Source organism: Cheilinus undulatus, linkage group 10, assembly GCF_018320785.1.
Source record: "Cheilinus undulatus linkage group 10, ASM1832078v1, whole genome shotgun sequence".
Classification (NCBI taxonomy): domain Eukaryota; kingdom Metazoa; phylum Chordata; class Actinopteri; order Labriformes; family Labridae; genus Cheilinus; species Cheilinus undulatus.
The window spans coordinates 30314948-30332459 of NC_054874.1; the positions used below are offsets into that span (position 1 = coordinate 30314948).

The 17512-nt window shown below is 40.5% G+C and overlaps 1 protein-coding gene across 2 annotated transcripts; it reads left to right on the forward strand.

The window, feature by feature from the left end:
- The first annotated feature begins 641 nt into the window (after nucleotides 1–641).
- Nucleotides 642–17376, forward strand: kdm2ab (lysine (K)-specific demethylase 2Ab). 2 transcript variants are annotated; one of them, XM_041797566.1, is made up of 23 exons: nucleotides 642–824; nucleotides 1268–1308; nucleotides 3246–3384; nucleotides 3626–3704; nucleotides 3839–3885; nucleotides 4137–4315; nucleotides 4539–4645; nucleotides 5486–5579; nucleotides 5774–5927; nucleotides 6038–6153; nucleotides 6925–7051; nucleotides 7156–7442; nucleotides 7615–7692; nucleotides 7812–8072; nucleotides 9520–9648; nucleotides 9770–9856; nucleotides 10059–10283; nucleotides 10376–10405; nucleotides 10673–11715; nucleotides 14972–15135; nucleotides 15274–15420; nucleotides 15598–15813; nucleotides 15901–17376. In XM_041797566.1, exons 2-23 carry the CDS (start codon nucleotides 1273–1275, stop codon nucleotides 16080–16082), a joined length of 3927 nt encoding a protein of 1308 aa, XP_041653500.1. In that variant the 5' UTR covers nucleotides 642–824; nucleotides 1268–1272; the 3' UTR covers nucleotides 16083–17376. The 2 variants fall into 2 exon arrangements, with proteins under 2 accessions (XP_041653500.1, XP_041653501.1); XM_041797567.1 differs by lacking the exon at nucleotides 642–824 and adding an exon at nucleotides 995–1155.
- Nucleotides 17377–17512: the final 136 nt, after the last annotated feature.

The window sequence follows — 17512 nt, forward strand, 5'->3', positions numbered from 1 at the left end:
TTTAGGATAAATAAGTAGAAAGCATACATTTGTGCAAAATGCATGTTTCTAGCCATTTGCATGCAGTTGTACAATTTAACAAAAGTATAACCATTATAGAAATAACTTCTATGATCAATTTAAGGAAACGTGCCAATAATAGTAATTATACAACAATGACAATAGAAGGGCATTGTCTGAGGCAATATTGGACAACAATGGGGTACTAATTTACGTCTTAATAATGCAATTTGCAGCTAACCACTGACCCATCTGCCTGAACAAACAAAATACATGGATAGGTGGAGCTAGATAGATAGAACAATCGTTATGAGGGAGTACTTTGCTTTTTTGTTTGTTTAACATTTGTGTTTTACAGTGCTGCTAAAATGCAAGCGATTCAACAACTATCTATTACACTGACCGATATGCTTAGAAATTATGTAAAAGATGTAAAAATAAACCCGCCCCTCTACCGGCAAACAGAGGTAGACAAACCAAGCCCATATGAATTTCAATATAGTCTAATCATGTTTAAATGGCACACGCTGTGTCCAATGAGAGCTCCATATGCTAATTTATGGAAACAGTGGAGTAAATAGGGGGTGGGTCGATACATTTCTCTTTTTTTCGGTAGTGTATGTATGTGTGTGTGTATTCTGACCAGCTGAAAATGGCGGCTCGAAACGTCGGATCGTCCTAACTTTATCTCATAATAATAAACATAACATTACACACAGATGTTATCACATAACATGGGGAGAAACTTTACAGAGAGACCTCGGGCGCTCTAGTTGGGAGACATTACTTTGACCACTACGACTAGAAGGAGTTAAAACGCAGAGGTAATGATAAAGAAGCTTACAACTGCCGTCTACAAGCTAATGTCAACTAGCTAGCTAGCGCTAACGTTAGCCGACGACTTATAAAGGGATTGTCAACTGAGCGAACGGTAGTTTGCGTTTAGCGACAACGTAACTTTATACGCAATAGTAAATTTACACACTGGCTCTAAATATTCACGCTAGAATGCAGCTACTCAAGCCGGCACATGTCTCTAAATACTGACTACTAAATGTTTGTAATATTGTGTGTCGCTAGCCTTGGCTTGTAAGCTAACACAACACTGTTGGCTAACGGTAGCAACGGCTCTCTAGCTAGGCTCTACTCAGAGGGGTGTGTGTTTCTGTCTGACAGGATTTAAATTCCACCTCTTGCACTTCAGCAATAATTATCAGTTGAATTGGCGTGATTTAACACCACTCTTGAAACTTTGTGTCCCCTTTAGAGAGTATGGAGGATCCTCATACACGGTACAGCAAACGCCTGGTAAGTAACTTGTGCAAACTGATAGCATCCCGGAACACTTGTTTTATGTTAACAATGCATCTGTTAATGTGTTTCATTCATTTCCCGTGTTTCTGCTTTAGTCTTACTGCAGTGTCGTGGCTCATAATAGTTTCACCGGTTCAGAACTGTCCATTCTTGTTGAGTACATAGTGTGATAGAATTGAGTGGTCCTCTGATTTGTGTGCAGTCTGTTTTATTACGGCAATGAACCTGTCTAAAGTCTTGTGGTTCAACAAAGGGTCAAGTTCGCTGTCTACCAGACAGCATCTGTACTGTGACCCTGCTTCACCTATTTACTATCTTATCGGCTACTTGTGATGTTTTTGATACTTGGCTTTCACCCACTATGAACCCTGATAAGTATTATTAAAACGTGTAGCATGATTGAGATCAAGCCACATCCTATTGTATAAAGATATGTACAAAAATAGCTGTTAGTGCCAATCTTGACAGGTTTTAGCATGTCCAATACTTACTGATGTTCACATTAAATGTAATAGTATGCTATCAGATGTTTCCTTATTGTAAGTGATATCCTTGTCATCTCAATTTATGCCATTAGAAAACAACAGTGTAGGTTCCTATTTTGATTTTGAATTATGGTATTTTGCAATCTGATGCTGTTTCTATGATAAAAAGGAGGTCCAGACTTTAGATAATACTACTTTTGTGATAAAGAGATGGGGGTGGGGAGATGTGAGTGCAGGGGTGTTGTGCTTTATCCATCTGTCTAGCCAAGCAGTTGCGTATGGAGTGAATAGCAGAAGGGGGGTGAGAGGAGGGGGCAGTGTGTGGAAGATTAACCCCTGCTATTGTAATGCTGTATTGTTTGGTTCCCACATGAACTGATTTGGTAGTCGGCTGACTGATGAGCTTGGGCTGAATTATTTAGACATTTTTTTTGTCCTTGTGTTGGCTTTTAAGCAGAAGTTTGTCTTGAATGCCAGCTTTAAATTCCTTGATATCATAAGATTTAAAGGACTGGCACTGTTGGCTTTGACTCATGTATCTGCCATAAGACCAGGGTATCCGCCGGTCTCTTTAAAAGTAGTTAAAGTTCATAGATCAGTTTATTGAAAATTTAGCTATTAAAAAGTATTAGAAAGTCTTACATTCAAGACTATAAGGCCATAGCTGCTCAATTTTTAAGTTTTAAAAGCAGTGCAAAACTTGTAAGTAGGTACTTTTAGATTGTGGTATGACTACTTTTTGGCCACTTGAGTAGAAAAATCAGATCTTCCATTTCCTGCTGCTTTATGGTATCAAACTGATACATTTTCTCCCATAGTCTCATCTCAAAATGCTTCAAGACAGCTTTATTTGCATATTACAATAAGAAATTGTACTGAAATTCTTTATACATTGTCACATTTTATCTTACAATCAGCACACAAACACATTTGTAAATGTGTTGCAGATGTAATGGGTTAGAAATAAGATGTGATAGGGTATTAAAAAGAGAGTCTTTAAAAAGTATCGTCAGAATTTTTTGTATGCACCTTGTAGGCTGAATGAAGGTTTTTTTCAAAGCTGTTAAACTTTTGCATCGGTGATTGATTAAAATGCGCATACTCTTGGGTTTGCATTTGAGCTAGTCTCTCAGTCTTTAAGTGGACTTACCAAGAAACATTTGGTGAGATGCTAAATCCTCAGTGATGAGCTGAGCAAAGACACTTCTTAGAAATAATAGCTTACACTGTCCTTTCAAGTTTATCCATGTTGTCACTTTTTCTATGTAACTTTTTATGTATAATCTTTACATTTTTTATATCTCATAAGCCCCCACAACTCACCTTTCTCAGTAAGACTTCGCACGTTTTTCTCTGCCATGTAATCTTGCACTGTGCTCCAGCACTTTATCTTTGCAGTGTTTTGCTCCCAGCAGAAAAATAACAGAGACCTTGTTTTGCTCTCAGCGTACAGGCACGCGGCGACGTTATCAGGACGACGGAATTTCAGATGATGAAATCGAAGGGAAACGTATGTTTGACCTGGATGAAAAGTTGCAGTGCTTAAGATTCAACTCTGACTTGATCAAACTCATGGATGGTAAAGGTGAGAGGTTTAAAAAAAGAGTTAAAGAATTTTGCAGTTTAATGTGAATAAAACCGCACCTGAACATAAAATAAAATCATTGGAAGGTAATCAAAGTTAGCTGTTGGTTCTTCATGTGGATGCTGCTTTATATGGTACATTTTTAACCCTGTATAGCATAGATAAAAAGAATTATCGACCCAATGAAACTTTGGGTTTATTTATGTGTGCTCAAATGTTTGGGTCTATGTCTCCTTTCTAGATTTCACATTTGAATACATCCAGAGAGAAGGGCTCAGGGATCCCATCGTTTTTGAGAAAGCTGATGGCCTTGGCATACAGTAAATTGTGTTTTATATTCTACTCTCTAATCACAGACTATTCCTGTTTTTCTAAGCACACTGGAAATTATTTAAAACAATTTCCAATACATTTGTATGACTGGGTGTAATCTAATGAAATGTCTCTGTTGCAGAATGCCAGACTCAGATTTCAGTGTGAGTGATGTCAAGCTGTTTGTTGGTAGGTTCCTGTTTCATTACCTTTCAGAATAAATAGCCTTTCAGTGAATATACAAAAAATTGAAATGAAGAACGCTCATAGCTACTAAATCTACATCTAAAATGTTTGTCCTCCAGAGAGCACTGAGATGTTGATTGATCAACTGTAAAATTAAACCCAGCACTTTTTCATTAACACAAAAGTCAATCTTTACATTATTGAAGGTTGAAGGTGGTTTAATTTCTTTGAACCCCTTTTTCATTCTTTTACAGGTAGTAGACGCATTGTGGACGTGATGGATGTGAACACCCAGAAGGGAATTGAGATGTCGATGGCTCAGTGGCGGCGCTACTATGAGACACCACCATCAGAGAGAGAAAAGCTCTACAATGTCATCAGCCTGGAGTTCAGCCACACCAGACTGGAGAATCTGGTCAAGCGTCCAGCTTCGGTGAGAAAACCTCAGGGTTCACAAAATCCAAAATTTGCACAATAGAATTGATGTTTAAGGAATCTTACAGGCTCAAACCTGCGTGGAACAAAAACTGAGATATATTTATTTGACAGCTGCTTTGATTCCTAAAGGGTGAATTGTTTACGGGCTTGTATCTATGGAAAGTGGAGTTTGCTACTGAAGCAAAGTTTTATGTTTGTTTCATTTCCTTCTTGTCCAGGTGGACCTTATTGACTGGGTGGACAATATGTGGCCTCGCCATCTCAAGGAAAGACAAAGAGACTCAACTAATGCCATTATTGACATGCACTATCCGAAAGTACAGAAGTAAGCAATCAAGAGGCTAGTCAAGTATTTGCTTTGCTGTACTTCAGAGAGTTGTGTATATTTCCTTTTCTTTTAAAGGGATACTTCAACATTTTGGCAAATTCGCCCATTGCCATAATGTCTATAATAGTCTTAGTAATAGGTTCGTTACCTTCAGTTGTCAGGGCAAGCTGTTTTTAGATCTCCGCTGCCGAGTTCGGACCTGCTGTGCCAACTCAATGTAAGCAGATGGTATTCTGGCTTTCCCTCATCAAACTCATCAAATACACAATCCAACAACTCCAAAACGCTCTCGTGGACAAGTTGTGACCTGCACATTCACCACGCTATGAAATAATAACGTATAATTATGTAACATTACGAACACATGAAGCAAATACTTGGAACTATTTCTTGAGTAAACCACTGGGCAGACTGACACAGTGCAGCAGCCATGTCTGGAGTGTAGTTCCGGCTTTGCATTTAACTAAAACATCTCCGTCTCGTAATGTTCCTTGATTATTTCATAGCGTGGTGAATGTGCAGGTCACAACTTGTCCATGAGAGCGTTCTGGAGTTGTTGGATTGTGTATTTGATGAGTTTGATGAGGGAAAGCCGGAATACCGTCTGCTTACATTGAGTTGGCACAGCAGGTCCGAACTCTATAGTGGCAATCTAAAAACAGCTTGCACCGACAGCTGAAGGTAACAAACCTATTACTAAGACTATAGGAATTATGGCAATGAGCGAATTTGCCAAAATATTGAAGTATCCCTTTAAGGTTTTATCCTACCCCTAAATTTAAAAACTCACTTGTGTTTATTTCCTTTTATATCAAATCTTTTCTTATTTTGCACCAGGTACTGCCTCATGAGTGTGCAGGGCTGCTTCACAGATTTCCACATCGACTTTGGAGGCACCTCAGTCTGGTACCACATCTTGCGAGGAGGAAAGGTCAGTCTGAGTTTCCTATTAATCAAGAACTGTAAATTCTGCTTGCCTATACTGACCGAGTGTACATGTTTTTAGCTGTAATTGGAGGTAGCCACATTTTCAGTCACATAATTCAGAATTCAAGTGGAAATTTCTTATGAGCTTGACATTTGACTATATGGTTATATAAACCTTTATATGTGTGACCCCTGCAGGTGTTCTGGTTGATTCCGCCCACGCCACAGAACCTTGAGATGTATGAGAACTGGGTTTTATCAGGAAAACAGGGGGACATCTTCTTGGGGGACAAGTGTCACGACTGTCAGAGGATAGAGCTGAAGCAGGGCAACACCTTCATAATCCCATCAGGTTTGTTACTGTAACGCTAAAATGACACATACTGACATGTACCATACAAAGTCACATATACAAGAGCTATTTCTACATGCCTTTAACATCTCATGCCTTATGTGTTGTAGGGTGGATCCATGCTGTGTACACTCCAGAGGACACATTGGTGTTTGGGGGGAATTTCCTCCACAGCTTCAACATCCCCATGCAGCTTAACATCTACAGCATTGAGGATCGCACACGGGTGAGTAGCACTTCACACTCACTGGTGGCTTTTCTGCTCTTTAAAGTTAATTGTCCTCCTGACACACGCTGATTGCTTTAAATGTTAAGAATATGCAAGGTGTGAGTCAGAGTATTGTTCTGTGGAATTGCTCACATTAGAAAAACTGAGAGATAATCATTTTCAACAATTTCACTTTTATTTCACTTTTATAGCTGTTATGTAGCTGACGGTTGGGCCTTGACTTTTTGATCAGTGTGTCTCTTTATAAAGCCACAAAAATATATCTTAATGGTTACACTATAAAACCTGAGGTCCATGAATGTGTCCTACTGCTGTGGTGTAACAGCTAGATCAGTTTGCCTTTTGGATTCATTAGAAAATGAGTTGTCTACAGCTATAACAACAATCCTTTGTGAGACAATGAAAACTTTTTCTGAATTCCTGTAATAAAAAAGTTTTGTTAAGCTTGGGGCTTTTACATTTGTAAGAGATTGATGCTGCTCAGCTGTAGACAACCAAGGGGTTCTGGGTTTGCAGGCAGGTGTTCAGTGTGCATCCGGACTTGAGACACTGAAGCCACACAACATTTTCCTCACCTCTTCATAAGCAGAAGAGAATACCACAACAAAGATCTGACATGAGTCTTGTGTAGAACTGCCTTAGAGCAGTTTAAGTTAGAAAGTAATAGCAATATAAGCTCAGTAAGAACAACTTGACTCAAAAGAGACTTTGTATATATTTTAATTTCTCTTATAGTTGTAAGCATTATTTTATGCCTTCCCCCTCTAGGTGCCAGCAAAGTTTCGCTACCCCTTCTACTACGAGATGTGCTGGTATGTCCTGGAGAGATACCTCTACTGTCTGACCAACATCTCCCATCTCACAGCTGAATTCCAAAAATACTCACTTGGCATAGGTGGGGAGCAATCAACACAGGGAAACCTGGCTGTTTTTTTCTGATTTCATGGACTAAAAAATTAATCAATCACTGACACATATTTTCATCCTGTGTCTTTTTAGGGCTGACCCAGGCTGACATGGAATCCATAGATTACATCAGAAACGGCACTTCAAATGGGGTTGATAGTGATGCTGAAAATGAAGATCAGTTTGAGATCAAGGTGAAGGATGACTATGAGGAAGATGAGGAAAAGCCAGCTCATGTTTACAAACCTCAGCACCCGCTGACTCCCTTTGAGCTTGAAGGCCTGTGGAACCTTTTAGGGAAGCTGGAGGAGCTGCCTGCCCACAAAAAGTGTGTCCCTGCAGGCATCAGGAATGCTGCAGGCCTGCTCAAAGACATGAGGGTGGGTGTCACAGAGAGTGCAGTGCAGTCCATCTCATGCTATACATGCAGTACTGGCCAAAACGCACGAAAAGAGTTTCCACCAGTTTACCCCCTTATTTTTTTAAAGTAGGAGATCAATATATATATATGAAATAAGTTTTCTTATTCCTCCTTTTTCTGTCCCTCATCAGATTGTTCTGCAGAATCACATCAGTGACAACCTGAAGCTGTCCTATACTGGAGAGCCCATTGTCAGGTGGCCAGAGAGGGTGAGGGCTCATCATATGTTGAACATAGTGTACTTAAAATAAGCACCTCAATATATTTTCAACTTCTTTTTTAAAACTTTTTTACATTTTTTTTCTTGTTACCAATGTCTCTCAAACAGCCATCATGGTACCAGCCCCCCACTCCCCCTCCCCCAGTCATTCACCGTCCTCGCTTGGGCCCCACCCTCCACAAGCCTCTAGGACAGAGACCCACCAAACGCTCCTCCATCTCTGCTCTGAGGCGCAGACGGGTGAGGTGTAAGCGCTGTGCCGCCTGCCGCAGGAAGGAGTGTGGCACCTGCCAGTACTGCCACGACATGAGGAAGTTTGGTGGACCTGGGCGCATGAAGAAGAGCTGTGTCATGAGACAGTGTCTAGCGGTAAGGCCTATTATACTCATGTTATTTGGATGCAAAAATTGTGTTAAATAAGGGATATCGGCCTTCTCATACCCTTGTTCAACTTAAAATCCCTGGATCCTGAAATTAAAATGTCAATGTTAACATTTATTTTACCATTAGTTAAAAATTACAAGGCACCTTTCTAACACCAAAATATTTATACTAGGGCTGTCAATCACATTAATAGTGATTACTTAAATGTGATAATTAGTGCATTATTTTTTTTAATTGTGTTTAATTTGATGCTTTATTGTCCTTTACTGCACACTTTGGTTAAGCTACTGCAGACACAGTGATGTAAAAAAGTCCACCAATTTACCTCTATGTCTCACTTAAGTTTAAAATATACAGCTGAGCGAGCAAACCAGAAGTCAGTTGCACCTTGTGTTATCAAACATTTCACTTTTACTGCGTCCTTATTTGCTTTTAACTATTTTTCTGTGGTTAAGTTCATGTAAGCTTTAGTTTACCTATAATTTACAGAAAGTTAATTACTATTAGTTTATGACAGTAAAAATATCCAAAATGACACAACAACAGTTTTAAATGCAAAATAGTGGAATTTCAAAATGCTATAGAAAGGGAGTAATTAACTATGATTTACTGCAGAGATGCAGAGATTAATTGTGAATCCAAATTTTAATCTTTTCAGCCTTAAATGCTTGCTCAGACTACATGATTTTTTTTGTTGTTCACGACGGCACCATGTCAGAGTAGGTGACTAAAATCTTGCCCGTTCTTGACTGACAACCTGGCCACACAAGGCCTACAAGTGTAATCCCAATCGTCATCATGTGCCGACATCACCTCTGTCTCTGCAACGTTGTCAGAGTTCACAAGCCGTCAAGGGTGTGGGTTAAAGGGTGTCAAGTCTCTTTACAACAGAAGCACTCTGTGTGATTCTAGCAGTCTTTTGCTTGTAAAAGGAGAAAACAACAAACAAGAAACAATTATGCATTGGATAATGGATTCTAGGTAATTGTAGATGTATCAGGAGGAGGACAATATGAACTGGCTCTCATTCAGATAGAACTTAAGGTATGCGTGTGATAATGTATCTGATAAAACATACACATCAGTTCCCTAGAGAGAGAAAAAGTAGGGATTTTTGTAAATGATTATGCAAAGATAAGGAGTGAATGCTCTCCTGTTGGTAGGTGTCAGGATTCATGTCGCTGACGTCAGGTCAGTGAGTCTAGATGACAATGCGAGAAAAATTCTGGCATTCTAGTCATGTCGATTTGTGGTCACAGAGCGTCTTGGACGCGTTGTTAATTATGTCACACTACAAGAGTGTTTGTCATTTCTGACGTGCAAAATCAGGCCCGAGGTTTGATGATGAGCTGCAACCTTGCTGTCGGGGCAAAATCTGGTTGAATTTGCTTAGTCTGAGCAGGCCTTAATTTATACCTACATTTTCCTGCAGCCTGCCTTGCCAAACACAGCCCGCTGTGCCATATGTGGAGAAGGGGAATCAGAGGAATCAGATCCAAGCACTCACTCCCTCATGGAGTGCTCTGTCTGCTCACAGATAACCCATCATCAGTGCATCAAGGTCAGTGGCTTCAGATACACTGAAGGCTGTAAGCTGAAAATGTTTTCCTGATGATAAAGCTGCATTTATTGGTCATATCTGGAAGGTGCTTTTATGATTCTTCAACTGTGTTCTGTTTCAGGAGCCTGGTGAGGGGAAGATCAATAAGGATTTGCCAAGCTGCTGGGAATGTCCCAAGTGTTACCAAGGCAAAGACTCAGAATCAGAGGTACAAACCCATATCTTAAACATGTGTATTTTAGCAGCCTGTCAGTCTCGTTGTCATTCTCCATCTGTTTTCACTTCATTAAGTCAATGCCCAACTTTGACCAGTTCCCATTTTTTAAATATTTAAATCTCAAATTAATGGTACATTTACTCCTAATCTTCTTCAGCTCCACTGATCATCTGTTCTGCCTTTCACTCACCAGTCTTCCAGTGATGATGAAAGTGAAGAGTCAGAGGGCTTCTCCTCCTTGCCACCATCCAAACTTGCATACCGAGAGGGCATAGGTGTAGGAGAACGGTTGAGAAGAGGGAGACATGGTCAACTTACTTCCAGACCCACAGCACCACCACCTTCTCAGAAACTGCTACTGCAGCATCAACAGAACCGCAAGAGAGCTAGTGCACTGGAGCTCAGGCTTAAGAAAAAGGTACAGTTACAACTCAACCTGGAAATATATTCAGTCACTTTGTCATAGTTTTCTCAGTGTTCTCATTCCCCAACCACTTTTCTCTTTTTCAGATAAAACTAGAGCGGAGCAAATTATTAACAGTAAGAAATGTATTTATTCCTACTGTAGCTCTTGTAAAAATAAAAGTCTGCATGATTTTTTTCACTGTTAGTGATTATTGTTTAGTTGGACAAATGCTTTGTTCTAATTTTAGCAGAAATAAGTAAAACATTAAAATATATTTTCAGGTGCTTTATGTCAAGTGTTAATTAAATAATTCTCTGCTTAGAGCACATTTTAGCTGTTTTTTTCCAGCATTCACTGTTTGGTTTGTTGATGCAGTTGTTTTTGTTCTCCATTCCCAACAGAGGCAGGCAGCTTTAGATCGTTCTCCAAGGCTGCTGAACTCCAGGATGCTCTCTCGGCTACGTTCCCCAACCAGCAGACTATCTCAGGGCAGAGGCCGGGGCACCACCTGGCCCAGTGTCTCCTCTTACCACAGCTCTCCTGGAGGGGCCAGGTCTATCCAGCAGCAGCCACCTTCCCTTGGCCTCATTCTTGAGCCCAAAGGAGAGCCTCGCAGAGGAAGAGGAAGAGGGGTAAGGCTGCGGGGAGGAGGAGCAGGGAGAGGAATGAGAAGCGGTAGAAGCTATGGAGAGCTGCAGGAAGAGAGTGAGGACAGCAGCAGCAGCAGCACTACCAGCAGCAGCAGTGATGATGATGAGGAAGAGGAGAGGCGGCCGAAAAGTGTGAGAGGTTTGGATAAAGAGAACCAGCCACAGTCAAGGAGAGGAGGACGAGCAGCCAAAGAAAGAGAGGAGGATGGGAGCGATACAGCTAACCAAAACGGTGCAGAGGAGGAGGAGGAGGAGGAGGAGATGGAGCAGGACAGTCAAAGAGGGGGCAAAGATTGCTCAAATCTTAAATTAACTCTTCAAAGGCCATCCAGGGCTAAGCGGGAGCAATCAGCTATTGTCCCTAAATTAGAAGCAATCACTCCCCAAACCACCACTTCCACAATACACAGCCAAACCAGAGCCCTTGCCAGACCCCCCATCAGAAACCGCAGACTCTGTCCAGATCAACACTCCAACAGACACACACCCCCACACACTCGCAGTGGACACACAGACACTCGTAGCTCCCACCCAGAGAGGCTGGACACCTCAAAAAGAACCAAGCTAAGCAGGCCGGCTAAACTGAGCAATGGCGCCTCTTGTTCTTCATCGTCTGAGCTTACTCATCACCGTGTCCCTCTGTCCGCCCTGCAGGAGGGAGGAGGCGAGGCAGACAGGGAGGGTGGTGGGAGTGGGCCGGGCTGTGAGAGGGAGGTATGGGTGTCTGTCTTCCGCTACTTAAGTCGGGCAGACCTCTGCGTCTGCATGGCTGTCTGCAAAAACTGGTACAAATGGTAAGACCTCTGACATTAATGCATTTTTTGGAGAAGGAAAGTCTAACCTGTTACCACTCCTAGCTGTATTCTATGTGATTGAGAGACGGAGTGGCTCTTGGTCACTTTTGATCCTAAAAATTTAAGACATCACCGACAGCAGAACAAAATGCAAAATTCCCAGAAATTAATCCCTTGTTTTATTACTTTCCTTAACATTCTTTCTTAACTACTATACAAGTCCTATGCAATTAGGAAACATTTTACATATAATCCTTTTTTAATCATTAAACAGGCTACCTTTAAAACCAGTGATAATTGCCTTTTCAAACAAATTTCACTATTAGACAAAGATAACCTGTGTAAATACAAAATGCCTTTTGTAAAATTATGATTTTATTGATTAAAGAAAAAAGCCATCCCAACCTACCTGGCCCTATGTGAAAAAGAACCCCCCCCCAAGTTAAATAAGTTTTTGTGCCGCCCTTAGCAGCAGCAACTGCAAGCAGGTGTTTAGAATAACAGGCATGGTATGAAGTCTTACACATCGATGTGGATGAATTTTGGCCAACTCTTCTTTCAGAATTGTTTTCATTCACCTAAATTGGGGGGTTTTCCAGTATGAACGGCTTGTTTAAGGTCATGCTACAGCATCTCAGTCAGATATGAGTCCTTACTTTGACTAAACCACTCTGAAACCATCATTAAAAAAAAGTAAGCCATTCAGAGGTGGACTCACTGGTGTGTTTGGGCTCATTGTCTTGCTGCATAACTCAAGTGCTCTTAAGCTTGAGTTCATGAACTGATGGCAAGACATTCCCTTTTTTTCTGGTAGAGGGCAGAAGTCATGGTTCCACAAATTACAGGAAGTTGTCCAGTTCCTGAAGCAGCAAAGCAGTCCCAGACCATCACACTGCCACCACCATGTTTGACTGTTGGTCTGGTGTTTTTTCTTCATGAAATGATGTGTATCACAGATGTTACTGGACGCCCACCAAAAAGTTCAGCTTTTCTCTTGTAAGTCCTCAGAATACTCACCCAAAAGTCTTCTTCAAATTGTTTTTCAGCAAATATGAGATGAGCCTTTTTGTTCTTTTGGGTCAGCAGTGGCCCATGGATGCTATTTTTTCCCAGTCTCCTGATTTTTGATTCTTGAACACTAACTTGACCTTAGTCAAGTGAGGGCTGCAGAGTTTTCTCTATTTGTGGATAATGGCTCTCTTTGTGGTTGGCTGGAGTCCAAAAGCTTTAGAAATGGCTTTGTAAACCTTTTCAGACTGATAGCTGTCAATGACTTTGTCATCTGCTCTTGGATTTCTTTAGATCGTGGCCTGATGTTTGTTGCTTTCTGAGATCTTACGACCCACTTCACTTTGTCAGACAGATTCTATTTAAGAGATTTCTTGATTCAACGTGTCTGGCAGGAACCAGGCCTGGTGTTTCTAGTGAAATTGAACTCAGCTTTTTTTTTTTTTTTTTTTTTTTTTTTAAGAAAGGCGGCAAATACAGTTAATTCATGATTTAACAATGGGTGGCAATTGCTTTTCACATAGCGTCAGGTAGGTTTGGATGGCTTTCTTCCTTTAGTAAATGAAATCGTCATTGGATAAACTTTTTTTTTTCTTGTACTCAGGTTATCTTTGTCCAACTTGTACTAAAGTTATGTTTGATCTGAAACATGTAAAGAAAAAATCAGGAAGGGGGCAAATTCTTTTCTACAGCACTAGTTGTTTGCTTTTACTGATTTATGAACAATCAATTAAATCTTCTAATGCTCAAAGACCAAAGATTCATAACGCTACAAAACTGTTCAAATCAAGTTGGAAATAGGAAATGGAAAACTGGCTTTAATCGATTGTAAATATTTGCTGAATATAAGTAGAATATTCATATTTATTGTGTGAATTTTGGAAATTATTAAGTCCATTTTTTTTTTTTTTTTTACTTTACATACTAAAACTTTATTCCACACTCCTGTCTCCCATATCAACTGGGCATGTAGGCACGACATGCATCGATATATAGGCTTATACATGGGAAATTCAAGGCCGTTTGTGCTAAATTTGGTTGTGAAAAATTAACTTTTCTCAGCACATATCTTCTTAATAATTAGCAAGCAAAGCGTTTTTGTGTTTATACAGTATGTGCTATAAAATTATGATTTAAATGTTTCACATTCTCATACTGACAAAAATACATGAAGAAACAGTTAATGTGCAGTACTGTCCCTATCGTAGACAGATTTATTGTGCAGTCACTTAAATGCATCACTTCTTATTGATTGACTGTGTAAGTCGTTGCTATGCATTGTCGTCTCTCGTTGGAGTGGTGTGAGCTGATCAGCTTTTAAAGGAACCCTGCATGATCAGACAAGTTCTCCTTTTTGGATAGATATTTGTATCTCTCCTTCTATTTATATATGTAGAATATGTTTGAAATCTGATTGTTGATGACCAAGATGAAGGCCACAAGCTAAAATGGGTCTGTTTAATATAGTTGTTCCCCAAACTTCTACTATTTATGAAATTTTCTGTTCCAACGTGGTTGAAAATGTTGCAGGTAAAGGTAATCCACAGTAAAAGTCCACTTTTCCACACATTTCTTTGGAGAGACACTCTTCGTTTGTAAATAATGCTTTATTTTGAAAAGCTCCCAAAACGGTTCCACTGTACACTGAATCAAGTCATTGTAGAGAGGTTTATTGAGATAAAACTTTGACAGCAGGGAGACACAGACAACATGCAGCAAACTTGTGCCTGGTATGAAGGCGGTTGTAGCAGCACGTGCAGCAGATTCAAGCAACGAAACATGCTGCCAGTCTGAGGCCGGATTCTACATAGGCTCAGCGAGTAGCGCCCTGGCCAAGTGACGTCACACTATCAGTGTGGACCAAAACATGGTGGCATCCTGGTGAATTTATAAGCTTAAATGTACTCAAAATGCAGATATCTACTGAGTTGTTTGATACACATAGAAGGGTTACAAATATCTATCCAATTTGGTTCAACTTTTCTGATCATGCCTGGTTCCTTTTAAGAATGTTGCAAAGTGGCGTCACAATAAGTTGGCAGTTTCAGCCCATCTTGCCGTGAATCTTTGGTCTGAACATGGCTTAAGAGTCAGTGAGAGATATGCTGCAATAAAAATTCTTCTAACCAGACTAAATATGACTTATCTTAATGTGTTTTTATAAACTCACCACATCTCCTGATGTTTACATGGCTATAGGATTGGCTACAAATGATTATGTTCCTAATCAGCCTGTGTTTATCTGTAGGTGTTTAGACAAGCGGCTTTGGTCACGGATTGACCTGAGCATCAAACGCACCATCACTCCTCAGGCCCTTACAGGCATCATCAAGAGACAGCCAGTCACACTGGATCTCTCCTGGACCAACATCTCTAAAAAGCAGCTGAACTGGCTTGTTGGCCGTCTTCCTGGTACCTAATTGAACACAAACACATTTTTTTCTGTTTTACTTAAATGTGATACAGTGAGCCTAAAGAACTGTATTGTATGCCTGTTTGCAGCTGTAAATTGTGGGCTCACACACAACAATACATCTGTGTATTCCACAGGGCTGAAGGATCTGATGCTGGCAGGTTGTTCCTGGTTATCTATTTCAGCCCTCTGCTCCTCTTCCTGCCCTCTCCTCCGTTCTCTGGATTTGCGGTATGCGGACGGAATCAAAGACGCTCAGATCAGGGATCTAGTCAGCCCTCCAGGTGAGAAAAGAGGAGCCTCATAGGCTGACAGTTGAAAGCTTATTATTAGTGTCATTTAGCTTTTACATAAATGAGTCATGACCTTTGAAATTCAGTTCTTTTCCTATTTTTAGTTTTTGGGGTTTTATCCCAATGATACTTGAACACAAACTTAACCTTTTACTCGGTTTGTTCCAGGCTGTGACAATCGCAGTCAGTTGCGGACCATGCAGTGTTTGCGACTAGCAGGTCTGGACATCAGTGATTCTACTGTGCGCCTCGTGATCCGCCACATGCCCCATTTAACAAAACTGGACCTCTCCCACTGCAACAGCCTCACAGACCACTCCATCAACCTGCTGACTGCAGTGGGCTCATCCACTCGAAATACTCTAACAGAACTCAACCTGGGAGGTAAGATATTTATGGAAAGAGTGCATTTTACAGATGTAAGATTACTGTTGCTGCACTGATGTCTCTGTGTATCATTTTCTCTCCCAGGTTGCAGTAAACTGACAGACACATGTCTAAAATATCTCCGGCGTCTCTCTTGCATCTCACTGCTCGACCTGCGAGGCTGCAGAGGCGTTTCTCGTAAGGCCTGTGAGGCCTTCATCTCTGAGCTGTCTGTCAACATGCTCTACTGCCTGTCGGATGAAAAACTGATTCAGAGGATATCCTAGATTATTCTCTGACTGCAGAGGTGTGAAGGAAAGAGAGTGGATCCTGTGTGGCAAAAAGGAAACAGATGGGCAGGAAGGTTCATGTGAACCTCTATCACGTACAAGGAAGTGTATCATGGGCTCACTTAAGTGGTGCTGGTGTAAGGGTTATCACAGTTGGACCAGCATTAAGATACATTTTCCCTGTGTACCTATAAAGAGACTCAGGAGCTTCCTTTTTTCTGTTCTTTAGGGATTACTGCTGTGTGGAGAAGCAAAACTTTTGTTACCAGAAGTGAGAGAACATGGGCAATTTATCAGCTTCACATGTTTTTGTTAACCACAATGATCTTGTTCTCATTGAGACAGATGCCCATCATAACTCCATAATAATCTCCAGCCTCGACAACAAGATAGACAGCTGTGCCCCATAAAGTCTTATTTATTATCAGCTGACTTATTCAGTTCAGCTAAAAATGGCTGCTCCAAATTGATGATTATTTTTGTCAGATTCAAGAGAGCAAAGGTTACATTGTTTGATGCTGTATGCACATTTTTGTTTTTCATAGAAAACTAAAGGTGACAGGCCTTTGTCATCACACCTTAAAAATGAGTGGCTGGAGAGTTTTGTCAGCATAAGGCTGTGAGTGTTATAGCAGTCCAGTGATGTACTTGAGTGAACGCAAATACTAAGTTGAAGAGACTGGTTTAAGAGGGTTGAAAGACAGTGTGAAAAAGCAATCAAAGTGACAACAAGATCTCGCCCCACTGGAGGGCAGGTTGCATTAAGTGTGCGAGGTAAGCCAAGGATCTGGTGTCGGATAAATGGTGCATCTTCAAACAACTGTTAGACTTCAGGTGCTATTATTTTCAAACTCTTTTGCTTTGTTTTTGTACAGAGAATACATTTAGAGCAACGTGTTAATATTCTAGATAAAACTGCTCCCTAAGCCTCTTTGATACACTTTGGTTTTCTTTTCATGGAGGAGAAAGTGTGAGTACTTTTCACTGACTTTCATGACCAGTATGATTCAGTGTAGAAATGTATAAATTTGTTTTGAGGTTAGGGGGTTTCTCATTTCTTTGTTCCCTTAAAGTGTACTGGTTCTGCATCAAAGATCTCCTCCATACAGGGTCTCCTGGACATACCCCTTCAAATGAATATAAGTATATGAATATACTTTTGTGTAAATGTTTTTCCTTTTTTCGAGTATCAAAACGGGAATCCTGTAGCATTGTAATTATTTTCAAAAGCCTTTTTCACTTTATGTTATTTGTGTTATTTTTCAAGAAAAAATAAAAAAATGATAACGACCAGCAGCCTCCTGATATAGTTCTATACCTTTATTTTTCTCTTTATTTTCACTGATGGATCATATCAAATAGCAGCTCCTCCCTGGCCCCACCCAGCTTTTCCCCATAACCTGGAAATAAAGCAACGCCCTGTAAAT

What these genes read in the sequence shown, in the direction of transcription:
- kdm2ab (XM_041797566.1), top strand. Translation starts at nt 1,273, where the DNA reads ATGGAGGATCCTCATACACGGTACAGCAAACGCCTG. An exon ending in CACCTTCATAATCCCATCAG is followed by an intron (nt 5,928 to 6,037) that starts GTTTGTTACTGT and finishes TATGTGTTGTAG; the next exon opens with GGTGGATCCATGCTGTGTAC. An exon ending in AGCGGAGCAAATTATTAACA is followed by an intron (nt 10,406 to 10,672) that starts GTAAGAAATGTA and finishes CATTCCCAACAG; the next exon opens with AGGCAGGCAGCTTTAGATCG.